Here is a 22,015-nt window from a genome sequence, read left to right on the forward strand (position 1 = left end):
AATTCAGTCAAAATGAATGATTCAAAAGAGCCGATTCGCTAAAACGAGTCAGTCTTTGTGACTTCCGATGTTACCATTTTGTTTTGCTTTTTTTTTGTTTAACCGTTTTGTGTGGTGTTTCTACAACTTCTTAACAACTTCTAAATTATTTGCTGCTACATTATAAAAACTCTAAACTGTTTTGTTGAATCGCACGTCTCAGCTTCAGACGTGGCACTGCGTGACGTCATCAGAGCGCCGCCGTGTCCACTGTATTTCGCACTTCAGCTGCTCCCGTTTCAACATTATACTCGGTTTTGATCGCATCAGGTAACTATGATTCTTCTTCAATAATAGATTAAATTGTGTTGTCTGCATGAAATGTTGCTGCTAAAAGCTAGAATAACAAAGACATTAGATATCTGAGCTGATCACTACTACTTCAATACATTAGATCTTGAATGAGAAACCAGTGAATTAAAGATTGTAAGTAATACAAGTTAAATGTGACGTGGAGTAATTTGCGCTCCTAATGTGAACCACTGAATATGTCTGTACAGTAATCATTTTCTTATAAATCAGTGAGTGATCAACTGAGTTTATTATGTCGTCTCAACGCGTACTCTTGAGTTTGAACGTTACTTCTATAATACAATTTGGTGCATTACCAGCTTAATAATTGATGATTTATATTTTAAGAAGATTTTTAGACATTAATACTAACATTATGAAAACTACAACGCTTTTAGTCCTTTCAATAATTTATTAGTAGTCATATTTATATAATGAATTTAATTAAATGACATCGTCAATCATAACAAATTCATTTAAATACCTTAGGGAGCAAATGTCTTGATATTTGTTATGAACGTACAGTTCCGGATGTCCTCATTAGACAGGAAACTGCTAATGGCAGGGATGAGTTTCTGTGCAGTGTTTGACTACTGCTGGTTTACACTTTAACTGTGATGTGGTTATGTTTTAGTACATATCTCAGGAAAAGGTTTCATGTGGCTGTGTTCCTCGCCTAATTGTTTTCCTGTGAAAACGTAAAAACAAAACAATTGAGTTTCAATCAAGTTAAGATAACTTTACTTGAGAAACAAAGTAACAATGCATATTGTTTTCTGGAAAATGCATCAAAATTAACAGATTTATTTTAACAATAACAATATGTGCCATGAACAGCATATCGTGGTGGAGTGCCTGAGTGATCCTAAGAGCTATGTTGTCGGGGCTAAATGCCCCTGGTAGGGTTTCATTCATTCATTCATTCATTCATTCATTCATATTCTTGTCGGCTTAATCCCTTTATTAATCCGGGATCGCCACAACAGAATGAACCGCCAACTTATCCAGCAAGTTTGTACGCAGCGGATGCCCTTCCAGCCTGCAACCCATCTCTGGGAAACATCCACACACACTTATACACTACGGACAATTTAGCTTACCCACTTCACCTGTACCACATGTCTTTGGACTGTAGTGGAAACCGGAGCACCCGGAGGAAACCCACGCGAACGCAGGGAGAACATGCAAACTCCACACAGAAACGCCAACTGAGTCAAGGCTCGAACCAGAGACCTTCTTGCCATCTTCCAGCCTAAACCACGGCGAATGAAGTTCTGCACAAGACTTTTGGCCAGCGGAGAAATTAAAATGGTCATGCCTAACTGAGTCTGGTTCTCTCAAGGTTTTTTTTCTTCACTCCCATCAGGTGAAGTTTTTTTTCCCTCTCCGCTGTCGCCACTGCCTCGCAAGGTTCAGGATTGGTAGAGCTACACATCGATGAATTGGCTCTTCAGTGTTTGAACTCTCAGTAATGATTAAATCACACTGAACTGAGCTAAACTGAACTGAACTGAACTTAAACACTAAAACCTGAACCACACTGTTCCAGTTACTGAACCACACTGTTCCAGTTACTATGACCATTTATGTGAAGCTGCTTTGACACAATCTACATTGTAAAAGCGCTATACAAATAAAGCTGAATTGAATTGAATTGAATTGAGGCGACCTCACTTCCTACTGCACCATTGCTTCGCCCCCCTGGTAGGGTTACCCAATGCAAAAAGGTTTTAGGTGACAGGTCAGTCTAAGTTTGGTTCAAAAACACCTTATGAGTACAAAAACATCATTGACAGTGACGTCGCCCAGTGTGGCGCAGCCAGCGCCCCACCTTGGAGCCAGGCTTGAGGTTGGGGCTCATATGAGAGCGACTAGTGGCTGCTTTTTTTCCTACGGAACCCAGCTAGGCTTAGCCCGAAGGTGCAACATTGGACCATCCTTTTGCAGGCTCACCACCTGCAGGGGGAGCCGTAAGGGGCCGGTGCATTGTGGAACAGGTGATGGTCGAAGGTTAGGACCACGACAACACGATCGTCAGGCACAGAAACTGGCTCTTGGGACATAGAATGTCAGCTCTCTGGAAGGGAAGGAGCCAGAGCTTGTGCGGGAGGTGGAACGGTAGCCCAGGTGGAGGAGTTCAAGTATTTTGGGGTTTTGTTCGGGAAGGATGGAGCGTGAAATTGACAGGCGGATCAGTACAGTGGCAGCAGTAATTCGGTCGATGTACCGGTCGTTTGTGCTAAAGAAGGAGTTTAGCCAAAAGGCAAAGCTCTTGATTTACCAGTCAATCTACATTCCTACTCTCACCTAGGGTCATAAGCTTTGGGTCATGACCGAAAGGACAAGATCTCAGATATAAATGAGTTTCCTTCGCAGGGTGGCAGGGCGCACCCTTATGGATAGGGTAAGGAGCTCTGACACCCGGGAGACATAGAGAGAAGTCAGCTGAGGTGGCTCAAGCATCTGTTTCGGATGCCTCATGGACGCCTACCTAGGGAGGTGTTCCAGGCATGTCCCACCGGGAGGAGGCCTCGGGGAAGACCCAGGACACGCTTGAGGGACTATGACAATGCTTCTACATGCATTTACTTTAATTGTGCACAACTTGTGCATACTTTATTTTGAAAACGTCTTCCCAAGTAAATTTATATTAATTTAGAAATGTTTAGCTGTTTTACTGAGTGAATAGATTGAAGTACTAAGAAACAATATCATTTGGATTATTCAGTTTAATCAAATGATGATTTGTATGTTCATTATGCTGTATTTTTACTTGTCATATTTATTAACACTGTTAAGTTTATGAATAGATTGCAGCACTCTTATAGCATCTTATTTAAACTGTGCAGCTTCTTGATGTTTTAACATCTTCATTACCCGCAGAACAGAGTGAAGATGATGGAAGAGAGTGGTATAGAGAGCACACCACCCGCTACCCCTCCACCTCCATCTACAGTGGTTGCCAGTCCTCCACCACTCACCAGCGGTAATGCCCAATGCGCTATGCTGTTTTCTGTGTATTTACTGTCAGTGAAGGCAGTGGCTCATCTTTGATTATGCACACAAACTCACTTAATGGAAGCTTTGAATGTATAACGTTTAAACATGGACATCATGACATGGTTGCACAAATGTAGTTTGATTCAAACGTGGGAGTCATACTCAATTATCAATGTAAGCAGACATCTAGGAAAATTCTGACCTAGTTAAGAGAGACGTGCACTTCATATAGCCATAAGATATTTTTTGGTCAGGGACTCAGGTTATTATTTATTTTTTATTTATTCATTTTTTAACAATTTTAATTTTAAACATTGTCAAAGAGGTTAAAACAAAGGTTATACAATATTACAAAATACATTAAAATACAATAGTAGTAACAGATAAATAAACTTAATACAAATCTTGGTACAGTCTATTCAATATGTTCAATACATTATTCAAAACAACTTCAGCTTGCAAGTACAAGGCAACTAAATATAGTTGAGGTCTAACCAGCAATGCAATAGCAGCAAGTGCAGGATATAGGTATAAGTTCTAAAGTGCAATCGTAGATAAACAATATGTAATATTTACAGAAAATTATGTTGAAAATTATGTTGTTTACTTCTTAGTAATTTATTGGTAATCAAATGATTGACTCGGACTGAAACTTCTTCCTAGATCAGTCTCATTTGGCTTGGGTAGATGAAGTTTCAGTCAGCATGGAATGGGTATATACCTGAAATAATCTGATTAAAAGGAAAACCAACACAATCATATTCAAAAATAACTTGATATTCTTTGATGTATTTGTTTACATCTGACAAACGTGTGTATATTTCTGTGCACCTAACACTTTCAAACCTCTCAGTGGAGAAGACTTAAATATTTGCTAAAACGTATTTTAGTGCATCTTCTTTTTAAATCTATTATAATTGCAAAAAATTTATTCCTGCTGCAGTGACATTATCAATCTACATGTGATGATGGGGTAAGGTTAGATTTGAACATGTAAAAATGTTTGCAATATTTAGAGATTTAATATAATGTTTTAAGATAAGCAGAACATTCATTCAATTATTTTCTTTTAGCTTAGTTCTTTTATTAATCAGGGGTCGCATCAGCGGAATGAACCGCCAACTTTTCCAGCATATGTTTTTTGCAGCAGATGCCCTTCCAACTGCAACCCATCACTGGGAAACACCCATACACTCTCATTCACATATACACTATGGACAGTTTAGCTTACTCAATTCACCTATAGCATGTCTTTGGACTTGTGGTGAAAACCGGAGCACCCGAAGGAAACCCACATGAATACGGGGAGAACATGCAAACTCCGCACAGAAATGACAACTGACCCAGCCAAAGCTTGAACCAGTGATATTCTCGCTGTGAGGCGACAGTGCTACCCACTGTGCCACCACCCCACCCCGAAGCAGAACTTCATTCATTTATTCATTTTCATTTCAGCTTAGTCCCTTTATTAATCAGGGGTCGCCACAACGGAATGAACCGCAAACTTATTCAGCATAGATGTTTTACGCAGCGGGTGCCCTTCCAGCCGCAACCCAACACTGGGAAACACCCATACACTATGGCCAATTGAGCTCGTTCAGTTCATCTATACCGCATGTCTTTGGACTGTGGGGAAAACCAGAGCACCCAGAGGAAAACCACCAGAACACAGGAAGAACATGCAAACTCCACACAGAAATGCCAACTGACCCAGCTTGGACTCAAACCGTTGGCCTTTTTGCTTTGAAGCAATCGTGCTACCCACTGCGCCACCATGGCGCCCTCCTAAGCAGAACTTACTGGAAGTCAAATTGCATTATTGCCCTGATGGGAATTACAATTCGGGAAATAAACTGTCTTGGAAATCACAGTTTATTTCCTCCTTCGCATCTAAAAAACCTCCTTCGCATCTGAAACCAACAATTTGTTGATAGATTAATAAAAAATAAGTAAAGAGAATGAGATCTGCATTGAAAAAACCCCAAAACAAACTTCATGAAATTAGCCCTAATGTTGGTAAAAGAAACTTCTACACGTTTTCCAACAGGTAGGATCAGATTGTTTTTACCCCTTGTAGAATCTGTCACTGCAGGATGACATACATATTTTTAATACATGGAGAAGATCCTCTCATAGGGTCTAAAATCTAAATCTTGATTGATTGAACATTTTTACTTAATTTTTAATACTTTTAATTACTTTTAATTAATGAATGATTATTTTATTTATTTAAACTTTTTTTTTGCTCCTGTAGTTCAAGGACAAGTTTTATATGCCATCTACAGGCATCTCTGGTGCAGCTTTCGATCATCGTCAATGTAGTGCAAAGTAAGGCTCAAGAATGACTCCATCGTCCTCGTTGACCAGAGATCAGATGTGGCTGCTAAGTTAAGAGAGCGGGGTCATGTGACACATTGGGAACGTAACTGAAAAAGTGTCCTGAAAAAATTAGATCGATTATCCTCTTATCAAATATCCTCTTACATCTTATATTTGTTAAAGCACTTATGAAGAAAGTTCAGTTGGATTGTGTTGTTTTTAATTCTATGAGAAATTTATTTAATTTAGTTTATTCTTTTGAAACCATTTTTAACAATGTTAATCCAAATACAGTTGTACAGTTTTCAGCAAAAATAAATTATCCGGAATAAACCTCCACTATACTTTTTATTGCCATTAAATCATCTATAGAAGCTGGCATGGCGTTCACCCCAAAAACCTCAAGCAAACTTGGAAATGTGTCTTTACATAATATAGATTTAAAAAAAAGTTATTTTAGGTTTTTGGAAAACTATGTATAACTTTAGATTTGTCAAGAAGATACAACCCAAGAATACATAGTTTTATTTTTTTTGCAACATATTTATGTGCCATCTACCAAGACTAAGGCCCCGTTTACACTAGTGTGTTTTAGTTTTAAAACGGCGTTTTAGATAAGAACGATCCGCGTCCACACTATCGTTTCACCTTGTGTTTCTGAACATATCTCCGTCCACACCACACCACCAAAAACATGTATCACATGACCATTCGCGCACTCTGGACATGCGCATTCTAGTATAAACAGGAAGCATGTGTCTCGCTTGGCATTTGGTTATTGTTAGTCAACAAACACCGGTTAAACAATAAACGCAATGGAAAAAAAGCAAGAGAGGTATTTTTGTGGACAGACGATGAGGTCGAGTTGTTACTAAACGTAACAAATAAATAACTGTACAATGGCGCCTAAAACAGACAACAGTGCAAACAGTGCTCCCATTTCTGTGTCCAATCCATGTTGTTGTTTACAGTGAAGGCTGGTCTGAAGTCTTCCGGTAGCATTAAAGCCATGTGTTATAGTCATGTGATAGGAGCTTGGCAAATAAGAGAAGGATACGCAATGACACAAAAGCCCCAATCAGTTAGCGAATCTCGGCAGCCCCGCCTCTGTTTTCAGATGTCTCCGTTTTTCCCCATCCACACTGAGACGGAGCAGCAGCGTTTCAGAATGAAAACGGGCTCTCCAGGGTTTCCAAAACGCTTCGTTTTCGGCGCCTGAAAACTCCAGCGTAGTGTGGACGGATGGCGTAACCGTAGCAAAACTTATGCGTTTTAAAACGAAAACGCATTAGTGTAAACAGGGCCTTAGTGAAACTTATGCATTTTAAAACGAAAACGCATTAGTGTAAACAGGGCCTTAGTGAAACTTATGCATTTTAAAACTAAAACGCATTAGTGTAAACAGGGCCTAAGATGCAATATTAGGCTATTAACTGTTTCATTAATATACAGCACAAGTGTCTTATTATTCCCATGGGATCACACTGCTTTTTGTCACATCCCTGTCTCATGCATGTTTAAGAATTGGTTTTAACCACAGCGGTTCAAAATGTAGTTCTGCCGGGCGACAAAGTTATCAGCATGGTAAAAAACTACATTTCTGGTCAAACCATTTTTCTGCAATTTTAGACCATAAATGGAAATAATGAAGGGCAGTATTAATAGCTTAAAATGTGGGAGAGCGTTGATATTATGTGATTGTATTGTATTGCAATATGGAACAATTAAATGTTGATGTTAAATCAAAAGTATTTCACAAATACTTGAAAATGAGATGATTTAATGTCAATAATTCTGGATGGTTACAACTGAATTAAGTTTAAAATAACTGCATAAAATGATAAAATATGAAGCGATAAAACATATGATATTAATAGTACCCAGCTTAAATGTAAAATTAGAGTTACCAGAGGTAGACGAAGAGACGCAGGGGGAGGGAGAGAGAGACAAAGAGAGCAGGCCCAGAAGTTAGCCTGACTGCAGTAGAGTCAGAGAAGATAGACTCCAGAGGAGGAGAGGAGCAGAGCAGGAGAGAAGCAGGCCAGGAAAAGGGAAAAGAGCATAGTTTTACACCTATTTTGTATCTTTCTTGACCATGTGACTAAAGGCCAAATGCTGAGACATTCAAACTGACCAATCAACATGTGACCACATCATAAAACCCCCAAAGTCCACATATCAGGCCCCGATCTTATCAGTATCTGCCTTTGGAGTCAGTATGGACCTTCTTGAGTCAGTTTTGTCATATAAACAAATGCATATGATAATATGGCCTCTTACACATGCATCTCACTTTTCTTGTTTTTAGGTGCCACTCGTCCTCAAACTGTCCCTAGTCCTTCTGGCATCTCTGCTTTTACCCCAGGAGATTTTTCCAGCCCTGTTCCCTCAGTGGCTTTAACTTCCACGCTGCCACCCATGCAGTCTTCTGTTCCTCCTCTCCCTCTCAGCTCAATATCATCTCCGCTGGGTCTGAGTGGTCCATATGGCATCCCTAGTGCTTCATTTGCCTCTCCAGCTGCCGGTCCTCCACTCAGCACCGGTCCCCCTCTGGGCCCGGTTCTCTCTGCCCCTCCAATGGGCCCTCCCACCACTGGCTTCTCTGTTAGCGGAGGATATGACATCACCCGTGGCCATGCAGGGCGCACACCTCAGACGCCATTGATGCCCAGTTTCTCCAGTGCCTCACCTATGCCAGGTAACACTCAACGTTTAAAAAATGCTCGCTTGGTGTTAGTTCACCCAAAAGTGAAAATGATGTTATTAATTAATCACACTCATGTTGTTCTAAACGCTGAGACGATCATTTATATTCAAAACACAGATTAATCCATTTGTGCTCAAGTTTTTAAAAATGTTTTCATGCATGTAGCCTTGTTAGTAGCGTCCTACATGAGCATGTTTTGCTTATATTTTCTCCAGGTTTTTGATTTTTTTTTTCAAGAAAATTGTATTTGAATGGGGAGCAATTATGTGGCAAGAACCCTTCAGTGTAAAATTTGAATAGGAGGAGAACATTTAGCATTCTAACTCAAAACAACTGCTTTCAACAGATCAATTTATGTTCATAAACACATTTATTATTATTAAAATTAGACAACCATTTGATATGAACCCCCTGAAAATAATCTATCACAAAGAATTCATCTATTTGTCTTAAAGTGTGTCAAAAAGATCAATTAAAAAGTTACATATACAGCTGAATTATTTGCCCCCTTTTTTCATTTAAATTTTAAATATTTTATTAATTTAAAATATTTTCCAAATGATGTTTAACAGAGCAAGGAAAGTTTCACAATATGTCTGACAATATTTTTTCTCCTGGAGAAAGTTTTATTTGTTTTATTTCGGCTAGAATAAAAGCAGTTTTTCATTTTTTAAACACCATTTTAGGGACAAAATTATAAGCCCCTTTAAGCTATATTTTTTCTCGACTGTCAACAGCACAAACCATTATCATACAATAACTTTCCTAATTACTTTAACCTGCCTAGTTAACCTAATTAACCTAGTTAAGCCTTTAAATGTCACTTTAAGCTGTATAGAAGTGTCTTGAAAAATATCTAATCAAATATTATGTACTGTCATCATGGCAAAGATAAAATAAATCAGTTATTAAAATTAGTTATTAAAACTATAATGTTTAGAAATGTTGAAAAAAATCTTCTCGTGGTTAAACAGAAATCGGGGAAAAAAATAAACAAGCGGTCTAATAATTCAAATGCGGGTAGATTTCAGATGTGGCGGGTTGAAGCCCGCGCTTTACTTTTAACATTAGAGTATATAGAAAATGCCCAACAAAAGAAATCTCTAATTTTTACAGACTCTAGTTAGTTATGGAATCTTCAAAGAATAATCATCCTTTGATTGGTAATATTTTTACTAAAGTTCGACAATTACAAATCGCATCATTTTTAGCTGGGTTTGTCTGGCTTTCAGGAAATGAGCGAGCTGATGCAGCTGCTAAAGATGCTTTGAAGCAAGTAGTGAACAAATGCCAAATTCCTCTTTCAGAGATGAGACCTTTTATCAACATTTACATTTTAAACGAGTGGGATGCATTAGAAAATAATAAATAACACAAAATCCAACCTGAATTCCCACACATAATTTTAAGACATTTTAAGAATAGATTTGATCAAGCGCGACCTGCTGTTTATGAATGAGGAGGCAGATAGAATGTGCTGTTTAGTTTCAAATAATCGTCACTATTAATCGTGATAAACAATTTGAGCAAAATAATTGATATTATCATTTTTTTCCATTAACATGCAGCTTTATTAGATGATTATGTTTAGATGGTGTATTATGAAGGCAGAAATAATTAAACAAGACCAATAACCTCGATTCAATAACTTATTAACACATTATTCCTTGATTCCCCATGATTTATACTTACAAGGTATTTCCCCACCGGCAGCTATAGTTGCCAATTAAACATTTGACAAAGTATACAAAAACTTTAGATCTCTTGAAGGATTTTCTTTATTTGGACAACTCTAGAGACCTTTATGATTATATTGATACACAGTTAAAGTCAGAAATATTACCCCCCTTTTGATTTTTTTTTTCTTTTTGATATTTCCCAAATGATGTTTGACAGAGCAAGGAAATTTTTACAATATGTCTGATAATATTTTTTCTTCTGGAGAATGTCTTATTTGTTTTATTTCGGCTAGAATAAAAGCAGTTTTGAATTTTTTTAAAACGATTTTAGAGACAAAATTATTAGCCCCTTTAAGCTAATTTTTTTCTACAGAATAAACCATCGTTATACAATAACTTGCCTAATTACCCTAACCTGCCTAGTTCACCTTATTAACCTAGTTAAACCTTTAAATGTCACTTTAAGCTGTATAGAAGTGTCTTGAAAAATATTAAGTAAAATATTATTTACTGTCATCATGGCAGAGATAAAATAAATCAGTTATTAGAAATAAGTTTTTAAAACTTATGCTTAGAAATGTGCTGAAAAAATCTTCCCTTCATTAAACAGAAATTGGGGAAAAAATAAACAGGGGTGCCAATAATTCAGGGGGGCTAATAATTCTGACTTCAACTGTACATTTGTGAACAAAAAAACATTTTAGTATGATGAAAATTGGCTTTATTTGGGAGGGCTTGCATCCATTTTGCCTCCTGGAATAAGGGGTAGGAAGTTGTAGGAAGTTATGTGACAGAAATTAAATCAATTATTTTTTTTTTCTTAAAATCTTTTATTTGGTTGTTTTCTTGCTTGACATTGAGAAATTAAACATACAACTTGTAGATAATTACTCATAAAAGGAAAAGGGCAACTATGAACTTCGGCAACTATAGTGCCGGTGCGCTTAAATAGGTTAAGTTATTTTTGATGAAATCTGAGACCTTCCTCATCCTTTATAGACTACAACAGACTTTCAGTTATTAAGTGGGAAGAAAGCAGAAATGAGTAAGCTAACCTGCATTATTTTTTAGCTGTTGAGTGAACATGGGATGTAAACTTGTTGATACATAATTGAACATTTTGAGGTTAAATGGATATACTAGATAATCACTAAAGACTGCCACTTCTAAATTATTTTAAAATATTACACTACATAAGGACATGACAGATGATTTCGGGCCCAGATCTAACCCCTTAGCTTCATTATAGGAATTAAATATCATATTATCAATCATTCATTCATTAATTCATTTTCTTGTCAGATTAATCCCTTTATTAATTCGGGGTCACCACAGCGGAATGAACCGCCAACTTATCCAGCAAGTTTTTACACAGCGGATGCCCTCCCGGCCACAACCCATCTCTGGGAAACATCCACACACACGTTCTCACACACACTCGTACACTACGGACAATTCAGCCTACCCAATTCACCTGTACCACATTTCTTTGGACTGTGGGGGAAACCGGAGCACCCGGAGGAAACCCAGGCGAACGCAGGCAGAACATGCAAACTCCACACAGAAATGGTAACTGAGCCGAGGCTCGAACCAGCGACCTTCTTGCTGTGAGGCGACAGCACTACCTACTGCGCCACTGCTTCTCCCCATATTATCAATGCTGATGAGAAAATGTTTTTACAGGGATTGTTACTAATCCCATGATGCAGCAGCCAGTGTCTGGAGGGTTAGATGTCAGCTCACCCATTACATTTCCTGAGGATGTTGAAGATCCCAGAGTCACTCCGGACAGCAACGCACCTGGTGGATTATGGGGCTTCATCAAGGTAACTGCACACGTGTATACTTAAGGCTAGGTATACGTGTGCTTAACATGTCCTGATCCAGATGTGTTTTAATCACAGGGTGTTGCTGGAAACCCAATGGTCAAGACCGTCTTGGATAAAACCAAACACTCTGTGGAGTCCATGATCACCACGTTGGATCCTGGAATGGCACCTTATATCAGTGAGTAATGATATGTTGGTGTTTAGATTTATATTGTTGATAAAAAGAGAATTTTATTTTACTTTATTTACGAAGATGGTTTAATGACAAATTCAGTTTGATTTTATGTGAATTTTACTTAAGTTTTTATTATAGGTGGGCATAGATGTATTTTTTAATCTAGATTAATCGCACTGTAATCTAGGAATTAATCCAGATTAAAATTGTTCATTTGAATTCTGACGAAGGCATTCAGATTATGTGTGCTACCCAAATATTGACTAAAAGTAAGTCTTTAGGAACGGGTTTCTCAAGCCAGGTGGCACATTAGACCAGGGGCTCATCTCCTGTTTCCAAAATGCATCACAAACTGCTTGAGAGACTGTTCTACTATGATAATTGGTGATGAAAATAAATGATGTTCAATAAGATGTACTTGTGTTTACAAACTGTTTATTCGGTTAAACATCAATTTTGAACTGTAGGTCTACATAAGCTCGAAACAGTGATTTTTGATCACCTAAATCCGACTAAAGTCATAACTGAACCAAACAGAAATGGAACTAAGATGTGGAGTATGCATATATTAGTGGCATTATTGAAGTAAACACCACGATCAAACGATTACCGTCATGTTGGACTTTTAGCCAAATTTTCCGACAAGATCCACACACATGGCTGTCAGTAAAGGACCGCACACACACACACACACACACACACACACACACACAAAGCAAAATGCGGAAGTTTTTTTTCTTTCCATTCGCCATGCGTTATTAATTTCCATAAGTCTCTCACCAGTCCTTACTCCTTATTTGCATCTAATACCCCAGTTTGTCACGGGGGCATGAATGAAATGTTCGTGAGTGAAGGTGAAACTGCCAAACTGCAGTTAAAGTCACTCAAAATTACAGGAAACTCTTACATGAAATCACTTCATGTAAAACCCTTAATTATATTATTGGCTATTAGGGCAAAAGACTACATTACTGATGTCTATGTAAATGTAGTAAGTAGTGTCTTCGAAGTAAGATCCAGAAGGGCATCTTGCAGATTTGATTCAGAAGTGCACTTTTTTTTTGTCAGATGGCTCACTGGTTACGTATACATCCGCGCTAAAATATCAAGGTGAAAGTCATCATACCTTGCATAGAATAGACCCAATAGACCCAGCTCTCAACCCAACTTTGAGAATAGATTAACGGCGATATATATTTTTTCAATCGTGCAATAAGAGTCTCGCGTTAACGCAGCATGTTAATGCCGATAATGGCTCCCCACTTTTTTTATTTGATCTCAAAAATCTGTCCACCGCTATATTTGCAAAAAACAAAACAAAACTTAAAGCATTTCATTTCTATGGTTCTTCTGTTCGGAGTATGTTTACATTGCTAAGTTGAGAAATGCTGTAGGAACAGGATGTTGAAAATGCACTTCTTCTTGTTTATATGTCATTATTGAATGGTTTGTGTTTGTAAGAATCTGGAGGAGATGTGGACATTGTTGTGACGTCAGATAAGGAAGTGAAGGTGGCAGCGGTACGGGATGCATTTCAGGAGGTGTTTGGTTTGGCCATGGTGACAGGAGAAGCCGGTCAGTCCAACATTGCCCCACAGCCAGTGGGATATGCTGCAGGGGTCAAGGTGAATATTCTTCTTTTTTAAAGGATAATTCACCCAAATCTTAAAATGTACTCACCCTAAAGTGGTTCCAAACCTTTATAGGTTTCTTTATCCTGTTAAACATGAAAAAAGGTTATTTTGAAGAAAGCCAAAGTCCTGTAACCGCTTACGTCCATAGTAGGAAAAAAAATACTATAGAAGTCAATGGTTTCATGTATCCAGCTTTCTTGGAAAATTTCTTCTTTTGCTTTCAGCCGAAGAAAGTCAAACAGGTTTGTGACAAAGTGATAACTGAATTTTCAGTTTTGGGAAGATTCTCCTCTTAAAGTGTCTATCAACGTCTAAATGTGTACAACTGTAGGAAACTTAGTCATGCAACTAATGATATATAAGCACATATATTAATCTGAAGTTTGCATGGGTGTCTTAGGGAGCTCAGGAGCGCATTGACAGTCTTCGCCGTGCTGCTGTTATTCATGAGAAGCAGCCTGTGGTCTCTGTGGAAAACTTCATCGCTGAACTCTTTCCAGACAAGTAAGAAAAGTCAATTTGAGACAAAACTTGAAATGCACAAATGTAAAAACATCACTTTAAACCACAGTTCCCAAACTTTCTTGAACAGACATTCTTAAAGCACCATTAGCTTTAAATCAAGCACTTTTGTAATTCGCACCCAGCATGTGTATTTCCTTAAGGTACTGACTGTTTCACTTACACATTATATTTGTTACAAATGTCATTTTCAAAAATGTTCAAAGAGCTTTAATAAAATATGTTAAATATTCAATACAGGTAATATTTAAATGTGGTTTCTGAAATATTGATAATATGTGCATTGACTGTCAGTGTTTTTGTACAAGATTTAAATTTAAGATTTTTAATTTAAGAGTTAGTCAGTTTTTTTTGTTCTGTTTTTGACAATTGAGTACAATCATAGAAATAACGCCATAAACTAATTTGATTTCAAATTCAAGAACTTTCAAGGACCTGTGTTTGTTTTTAAGCACTTTCCAGGCCTTAAATCCAAATGCCTGAAGTATTTTCAAGAAGCGTGGGAATATGAAAGCTGGATCATGGTTAGGGATGGGTACCGAAACTTGGTACTTTATCGGTATCGGTGCTACATCATAAAAGGCAGAGGTATCGAAAAGCTCTGACGTTAACAGTTTTGCTATCGGTACTGGAGAATTATTGCTGAATAAACATTACTTACAGTAGCGTTATAAATGACCGACCTTTTCTAATTTGCGATATTTGAAATTCATTTGCTCAATTGCCATCTCGCATGAGAAATGCTCTTATTTTCTGACAAGCGCGTCAAGTATAAAAGCCTTTAGAGTTCTAAGCTGTGCGCACGCACTTAGTGGAGACTTGTGCCAAGCGCACACACCTAGCTTGCAGAGTGAACCAAACGGGCTGCATTTCCTGAATGGACAACGACAATGCACGTTGCAACAATACTGCAGCAAGTTGTTTTTCTTGTATAAGTGGAAGCTGGCTAAGTGAAAATATCTTTTTAAAGTGCATTGACTGCAATGAAAAGTAACAAAAAGTTTTTGACTGCCTAGCTAGTAACCGTAACGTTACACCGTTACATCATCCACATCATTATCCCAGCAGTCAATCACGTTAACAGTTAAATAAACACACACATTCGGTTACAATGAAAGAGCATTTTTTCTGCAGTAGCCTAAATAAATCCTAAACATTAGAAATGTTTTTACATCAGCTGTATTTACAAATATAGCCTATGAATAGCCTAATAATAAACTATGCATATTAAGAAATTATGAACAACTGAGAGTCATTGTCCCTCAAACCATTGTACATTCTTTTACAGGAAAAAAAAATATTACAGTTATTGGTTAATTTACAGTTATTGGTTTTGTTTTACATTAAAAACATAATAATTAAAAAAGTACTGTTAATTCTGTTCAATTAGTTTTTAGTTTTGTACATAAATGCTACATAAAGTACAGATAACTGTTAAAGTCCCGAACCGATAAGTGGTATCGATAAAAGTAGTTCTACCGTTAAAACCTTACCCATTCGTAATCATGGTGCGATGTTTATTATTTTTTATTTTTTGCTGCCGTACAAGCTTGTACGCAATTGTTTTTATTTTTGTCTATCGGAAGAAGTTGCACTTAAACCATCGATCATGGTCATGGCTCGTACTTTGATAGAGGAATTTACAAGCACAGCCAAGTAGCTTGTGAGCTCTTGTTCATGTTTTTTACATTTTAAACCATGTGATCAGCCAGCTTGAAGTCAAAAGGTGTGTGTTCTCCTATCAGGAGGATAAAGTCACCGATCAGCAAGTGCTGTATGAGGTGTCCGAGATGATAGTTTACAACACACTTTGCTTAATAATTCACACAGACTTGAAGATCAGGTGTAGGCATGGGACGATAAACAGTTTCAAGCTTTGACTGCAGTTTGGAAAAGTGTAGGATTTAAAACCACAAAAAATTTCTGTTATTCCATTTCTAAACATCCAAACACACTATAGACCTGAACAGTGCAGTGGCTTACTGTATATTCAAAGAAAAGAGTAATATTCAAAGAAGTTTTTTCAAGTTCTGATCTATCAAATCTGTGTTTTTTTAATGAATGATAGGTCTATGATTTATTTTAATTAAATAGCCTGATAAGTTTACTGTTCCAAAATATTTCATATGCTTCTTAAAATAAAATTCAATGTGTCCACTGAAAAATATAACATATTTTAGAGTAGTAATCACAATATCTTCATAATCAATGAAAGCAAATGAGAGCAAAGAAAACAATGTTTCCTCTGTCCATGTTTGCATGGAATTTCATCTCTGCTGCTTCGGAATTTGCTAGGTCTTAAAATTTTCACTCATGATGTCTGCATGAACATTTTCCCAACCTTCAGAATTTTCTGTGTGTATGTCTGCCTTAATGGGCAATATTTGATTCCTGCATTTGACCTTTATCGAGACACTTATGCTTAACTAAATGTTAAATATATTTGGTTTGTCTTTTATGTAACTTTTGTAATAGAAACTTGTGGTGTTAAAATGAATGTCATATTTTTTGCTACTTAAACAAAAGAAGCACAGATCATCTATAGCTTAGTTTACATAATGTAGCATTCATATTGATCATCTTATGAAAAAAACCTTATGGTAAATAAAACTGAAAAAGGGTATATGTAGAAAGTAGGCAAAGACACGCAGATGACAGCTGTGCTTCATGTTGAGGAGTACCATATCATAGTGCTTTCAAAGTATAGAAAATAACCATGCATGTTTTCCACCAGGTGGTTTGATATAGGTTGTCTGATCTTGGATGATCCTGGATATGGGATTCACATTGAGACATTCACCCAGGCTACACCTGTGGCCCTTGAGCATGTACAGCAGGTAAAACATCATATCTGCTGCAGCACACTCATTTTCTTATGAATACTGTTCAGGCTGGGTTTCCCGATAATGATGCACCTTGGCTCTTAAAATTGTTACAAACACTCCATGTGCATTTCCCCAAAGTGCACATAACGTGATTGTGCAAGAAGCATAGACTGTAATAGAAATGGACGTAGTATCCGTGACTTACCCATATAGGTTTCTAAAGAACGCAAAAGAAGCTACAAGTAGGCGTGGCCAACCATCGCCATTTTGTTTGCACACGCAAACCGACCAGGGGAAACCAAACATAGGCAAAGAGGCGGAGCGTGAGTGTAGTAACAGACGCCTGCTAGCATTTTACTTTTCTTTGGTAGAAACTTGTTTTCTGATCCCATGTAATTGGTTGTACACTATATCAATAAAGTGTTTAGTCTTTTAAAAACACTGTCGTAGTACATTGAGCCACTAAACATTGTTCTTATGATGTTTTTCAATAGGAAAACTTCCAAACACTTAAAATATAGTCTGTGTTAGTAAATGCAAGGCTATTTATGAAATCTAAGCATAACACTGTATGACAACGTTTCAGACGACTGTCCTAGAGCCTACAGCTAATCAATATATCAGATTCTGGAGTGCATTTAAATTCTAAAGAAAATTGTAAATGATAAATGATCTCAAATAAAACAAATACATTTGTAGATATGGTATATAGGCATAAAATTTTACTAACCTGGGAAACGAAGGCCACATGAATGGTTTGTGGGCACAAATAAGTGCACACAGCATGCCATAGCATCTGATAATTGTAATAAATAATTTCAAAAAGCAACTGACTCTGTAAAGCCACATAAAACAAAGCAAAAATACGATGAATATGCCAAATTCAGCAGCTAATCAGCCGGAATCAGCTGAGGTGAAGCGACTGCGACCAGCGAGACCTAGCTGTCACTCAATTGGCCACGCTCTTAATTATGCAGACTTAATATAGCTCAATATTTATGAAACGGAGTTATAAAAAAATTCATACATGGATACGGACTAAATTTAAATGTGAACGAGCTTACATTAAACTAAAGTACTTAAATGTTAAGCAAGCATTCTCATTGGCTTTGCAAAATAAGTAGGGATGTTAACAGCTACTGTTAAAGTCCCGATATCCAAAAACCACAAGAACAGTCAGTGTTATATATTTTGCTGATGTGTGTTCTTGCATTTTGCCAAATACTACAAGGAATGTTAACCAAAAAAATAAATAAATAACCAATACTAACTACTGGTCATTGGCTGCATCTGAAATTCCCAACTCAATACCTACTCAATACTTGAGTAGTTAGCAAAATTAAGTTTTAATGTGCTTCATGACAATAAGAAAAGTATGTTTTTTATAGAATGTATGTGAGTGGTATGAATAAAACTTTGACGTACTTCATCATGACCCATGCCAGTAGTGTCACCAAACACCAAAGATGCTTTAATATGTCATGCGTTTTATTAGATTGCTCAGAGCAACATTATAGAAGAACCCTAAAATGTATTTAGCATGATAGATGACCTGAAGAACTGGAAGTGGTCAACTGTGATAATTAATAAAAGCTCCTGGTTTCGTGCTGGTGATCTCTCATCAGCAATTGCTTCTACCTGATCTAAAGTGAGGACTTTCAATGCTTCGCAAATGCCTTATAAATGACAATTAAAGGCTTGATCATGTTCTAAAGAGGGAAAAAAATAACTTTATTTATTTCAAGATACACAAATGAAGCTTTATCAAATAAAAAGTTATATTTGCAGGCTTATCTCATATACAACTATTGTAGCATCGCTTAATAACATTGAAATATTTGATCATAATATATTGTTAAATTATCATATTGTTGCGGTTTTATCCTATTTTATGATAAATTGTGACACTCCTGTTATTCAGCAATATTTATATTTTACAGTAATTATATTTTTTAGAGGCGGGGCAGTGGCTCAGTAGGTAGTGCTGTCGCCTCATAGCAAGAAGGTCGCTGGGTCGAACCTCGGCTCAGTTGGCATGAACTAGCTTTTCTGCATCTGAGATGGATAGCATACTTCATAACTTGGCAATATTTCTTAGATGAAAGAATTATATATATTATATATTATTTATTGTAGAGCTAACGTTAACTTTGTATCCCTAATAATACTAATAATATTGTAAATAATATTTAATATTGTAATTCTAAAGACCTCTAATTTATTTATTTTTCTTTTTTTTCCCCACTTACATTCCAGGGCACGGGTTGCTATTACTACCTATCAAACTGCATAATGTTTCATAGTTTAGTGCTTAAGCAGTATATAACATGGAAGTGAAATATGTGTAGTAGATTGGCTTGTAAAGCACGCTTTAAACTTTCCTTTGTTGATTTGCTGCAGGCGCAGTCACTGACTCCTCCAGATTACAACCTCCGCTGGTCCGGTCTTCTAGTGACTGTTGGGGAAGTTCTGGAGAGAAATGTGCCCAATGTCAGCCGCACAGATTGGCATCAGGCCTTCACGGGAATGTCTCGCCGACAGATGATCTACTCGGCCGCCAAAGCTCTGGCTGGCATGTACAAACTACGTTTGCCCTCCAGGACAGTGTGAATGTCGAATGCCATTAGTTACAGACCACAGATTCTTACAACGTCACACTTCCAGCTCGAGGTGTTCTGTGTCTTTTTTTCATGTGTCATCATGAGTTTTGGCTTCAGGTCTGAAATAAACCAGTTACAGGGCAGTATAACTGTAATCTAACTTTTAAATTATTGATTGAATATTTTTTCCATTGATTGCATTCGAGTTGGATTGGTATTAAAAATTGACCACAATATCCCAATCTGATGTAAATAGTTGAATATGAAACGCGTGTTGTGCGTCATGATCTAATTTCATACAGAGTGACATCCTTTAGAATATTCAGATCTCACCAAGGAAATGATGACTTTCTGTATGCCAATGTATAACACTTTCGTTTAAGTTTACAATCAAATACATGGAGGATTTTAAGGATAGCTAAAATTCTTAACATTGTGAATATATTGTTTTGATGTTACGGTTTGGAGTTCATTTTGTAGCATTTCTCTTTAGCTGAACCGCCGTTACAGAAGTGTGTCTGCACGTTTGTTTCTTTTATACCTACAGCAGGTTCTTGTTAGCTAATGTTTACTGCTTTCAGATTAAGAGAATCACCAGCTTTGCTGCATATGTAAACAAACCAACTTCTTTAAATGTTGTTACGTTAAAAAAACCTGACTATATATGTTCTATGGATAGGTGTTTCCGATGATGTGCAGCAGGATCATTCACTCAGAGTGATGCAGGGCACACCTGAGCATGACCTCTGAGTTGACAGCTGATGTGTAGCACATGAACATATATACTAAATGATTGCTGTCAAAGCCAAAGCTGTCATGGACTGAAGGAGTTATTGAAAAGTGTAAACTGCCTTTAAACTGTTTATATGTTTATATTTCTAGAACAACTGTGGATGATTTTATTTCATGGCATTTTACAGATGTGCCTTTGACCAGCAGATGAGTAAAACATTTTGTAAACATCATGTTCTTTTTTCCTTTTTTTAAATTTCCTTTTTTATTGGTGTATGCTTATTTTGTCATTTCATGCATTAAAATTTTACTTTAGCTTAGTCCCTTTATTCGCCACGGCGGAATGAACCGCCAACTTATCCAGCAAATGTTTTACACAGCGGATGCAACCCATTACTAGGAAACATTGTCTTTAGGGGAAATCAGAGCACCCGGAGGAAACCCATGCAAACACTGGGAGAACATGCAAACTCCACACAGAAATGCCAACTGACCCAGCCAGGACTCGAACCAGCAAACTTCTTGTTGTGAGGCGACAGTGCTAACCACTGAGTTACTGTGTTGCCCTGTTCCAGGGGTGTCCAAACTCTGTTCTAGAGGGCCGGTGTCTTGCACATTTTAGTTCCAACTCCAATTAAACACACCTGAACCATCAAATCAAGCTCTTTCTAGATATACTAAAAACTTTCAGAGGTGTGTTGAACAAAGTTTGAGCCCTATTTTGTCCTTTATTCATGTTTATAAATCACAATTAGTTGATAATATCTTTAAGCAATAGATCCCACTGAAAACTGCATTGATATAGCCTAAAAGAATCGAAAATCCCTATTGTTTAGAGTCAACACATATTGTCACATTACAGAAACATATAAAACAATTAAAGCTACAAGCAGCGATGATAGGGACCTCACACCCGGGCTCACTGCCGCCCTGTGGCCTCAGAATGACAGAAGAGCGAACAACAATAATTAAAGCCGATATATATAACGAACTTGAGTAAATCACAGATTTATGCCAAATTTCCTCCTGGCGCTATAACTGTGACTCAAGATTGCCATGTAGATGCCTTCAGTAAAGAAATATTATCAACCATGTGAATTTTCAGGCAGATCGGACGTTGTGTGGTTGAGTTGTAAGCCAAACTACCTTCTGTCAGCAGGTGGCGCTATGACTGTGACTCAATGTTGGCATATAGATGTCTTCAGGAGAGACATCTCATCTAACCTGTGAATCTTCAGGTAGATCGGACTTTGTTTGGCTGAGTTATAAATAATTTTCTGTTGCCAGCAGGTGGCGCTATAACTGTATCTGGATATTGGCATGTAAACATGTTCAGGTCAGGACTCTTATCAAACACGTTAAGCAGAAATCATTGATTAGGATTAGACTATAAGCATCTCTCTTTAAAATGAACAAATTTGTTTAAATATTTTTGGCATAGTTCACCTTTTTTTAAAAAAATTAAACTTGTCATTACTTACTCGTTTACTTATTCCAAATCGGTTTGCCTTTTTGAAGAAAGCTGGAAATCTGTAATCATTGACTTCCATAGTACTTGTTATATATATAGCCTATATATATATATATATATATATATATATATATATATATATATATATATATATATATATATATATATATATATATATATATATATATATTT

General features: G+C 37.0%; 1 protein-coding gene and 1 long non-coding RNA gene across 4 annotated transcripts; one reads left to right on the forward strand and one right to left on the reverse strand.

Moving 5' to 3' along the window:
- The first annotated feature begins 232 nt into the window (after nucleotides 1-232).
- On the forward strand, nucleotides 233-20,667 carry prrc1 (proline-rich coiled-coil 1). Of its 3 annotated transcripts, none has more exon segments than NM_001007060.2 (9): nucleotides 233-309; nucleotides 3,214-3,316; nucleotides 7,958-8,347; nucleotides 11,719-11,861; nucleotides 11,940-12,042; nucleotides 13,501-13,664; nucleotides 14,074-14,177; nucleotides 16,930-17,032; nucleotides 19,421-20,667. In NM_001007060.2, coding segments are annotated over 8 exon segments (1,308 nt in total). In that variant the 5' UTR covers nucleotides 233-309; nucleotides 3,214-3,225; the 3' UTR covers nucleotides 19,631-20,667.
- Nucleotides 8,939-11,968, reverse strand: LOC147842019 (uncharacterized). Its single transcript, XR_015500948.1, has 4 exons — nucleotides 10,473-11,968; nucleotides 10,049-10,391; nucleotides 9,544-9,798; nucleotides 8,939-9,475 (listed from the first exon to the last, which is right to left on the reverse strand). It is a non-coding gene; the product is annotated as an uncharacterized LOC147842019 (long non-coding RNA).
- Nucleotides 20,668-22,015: the final 1,348 nt, after the last annotated feature.

Source organism: Danio rerio, chromosome 10, assembly GCF_052040795.2.
Source record: "Danio rerio strain M-AB ecotype USA chromosome 10, GRCz13ab, whole genome shotgun sequence".
NCBI lineage: Eukaryota > Metazoa > Chordata > Actinopteri > Cypriniformes > Danionidae > Danio > Danio rerio.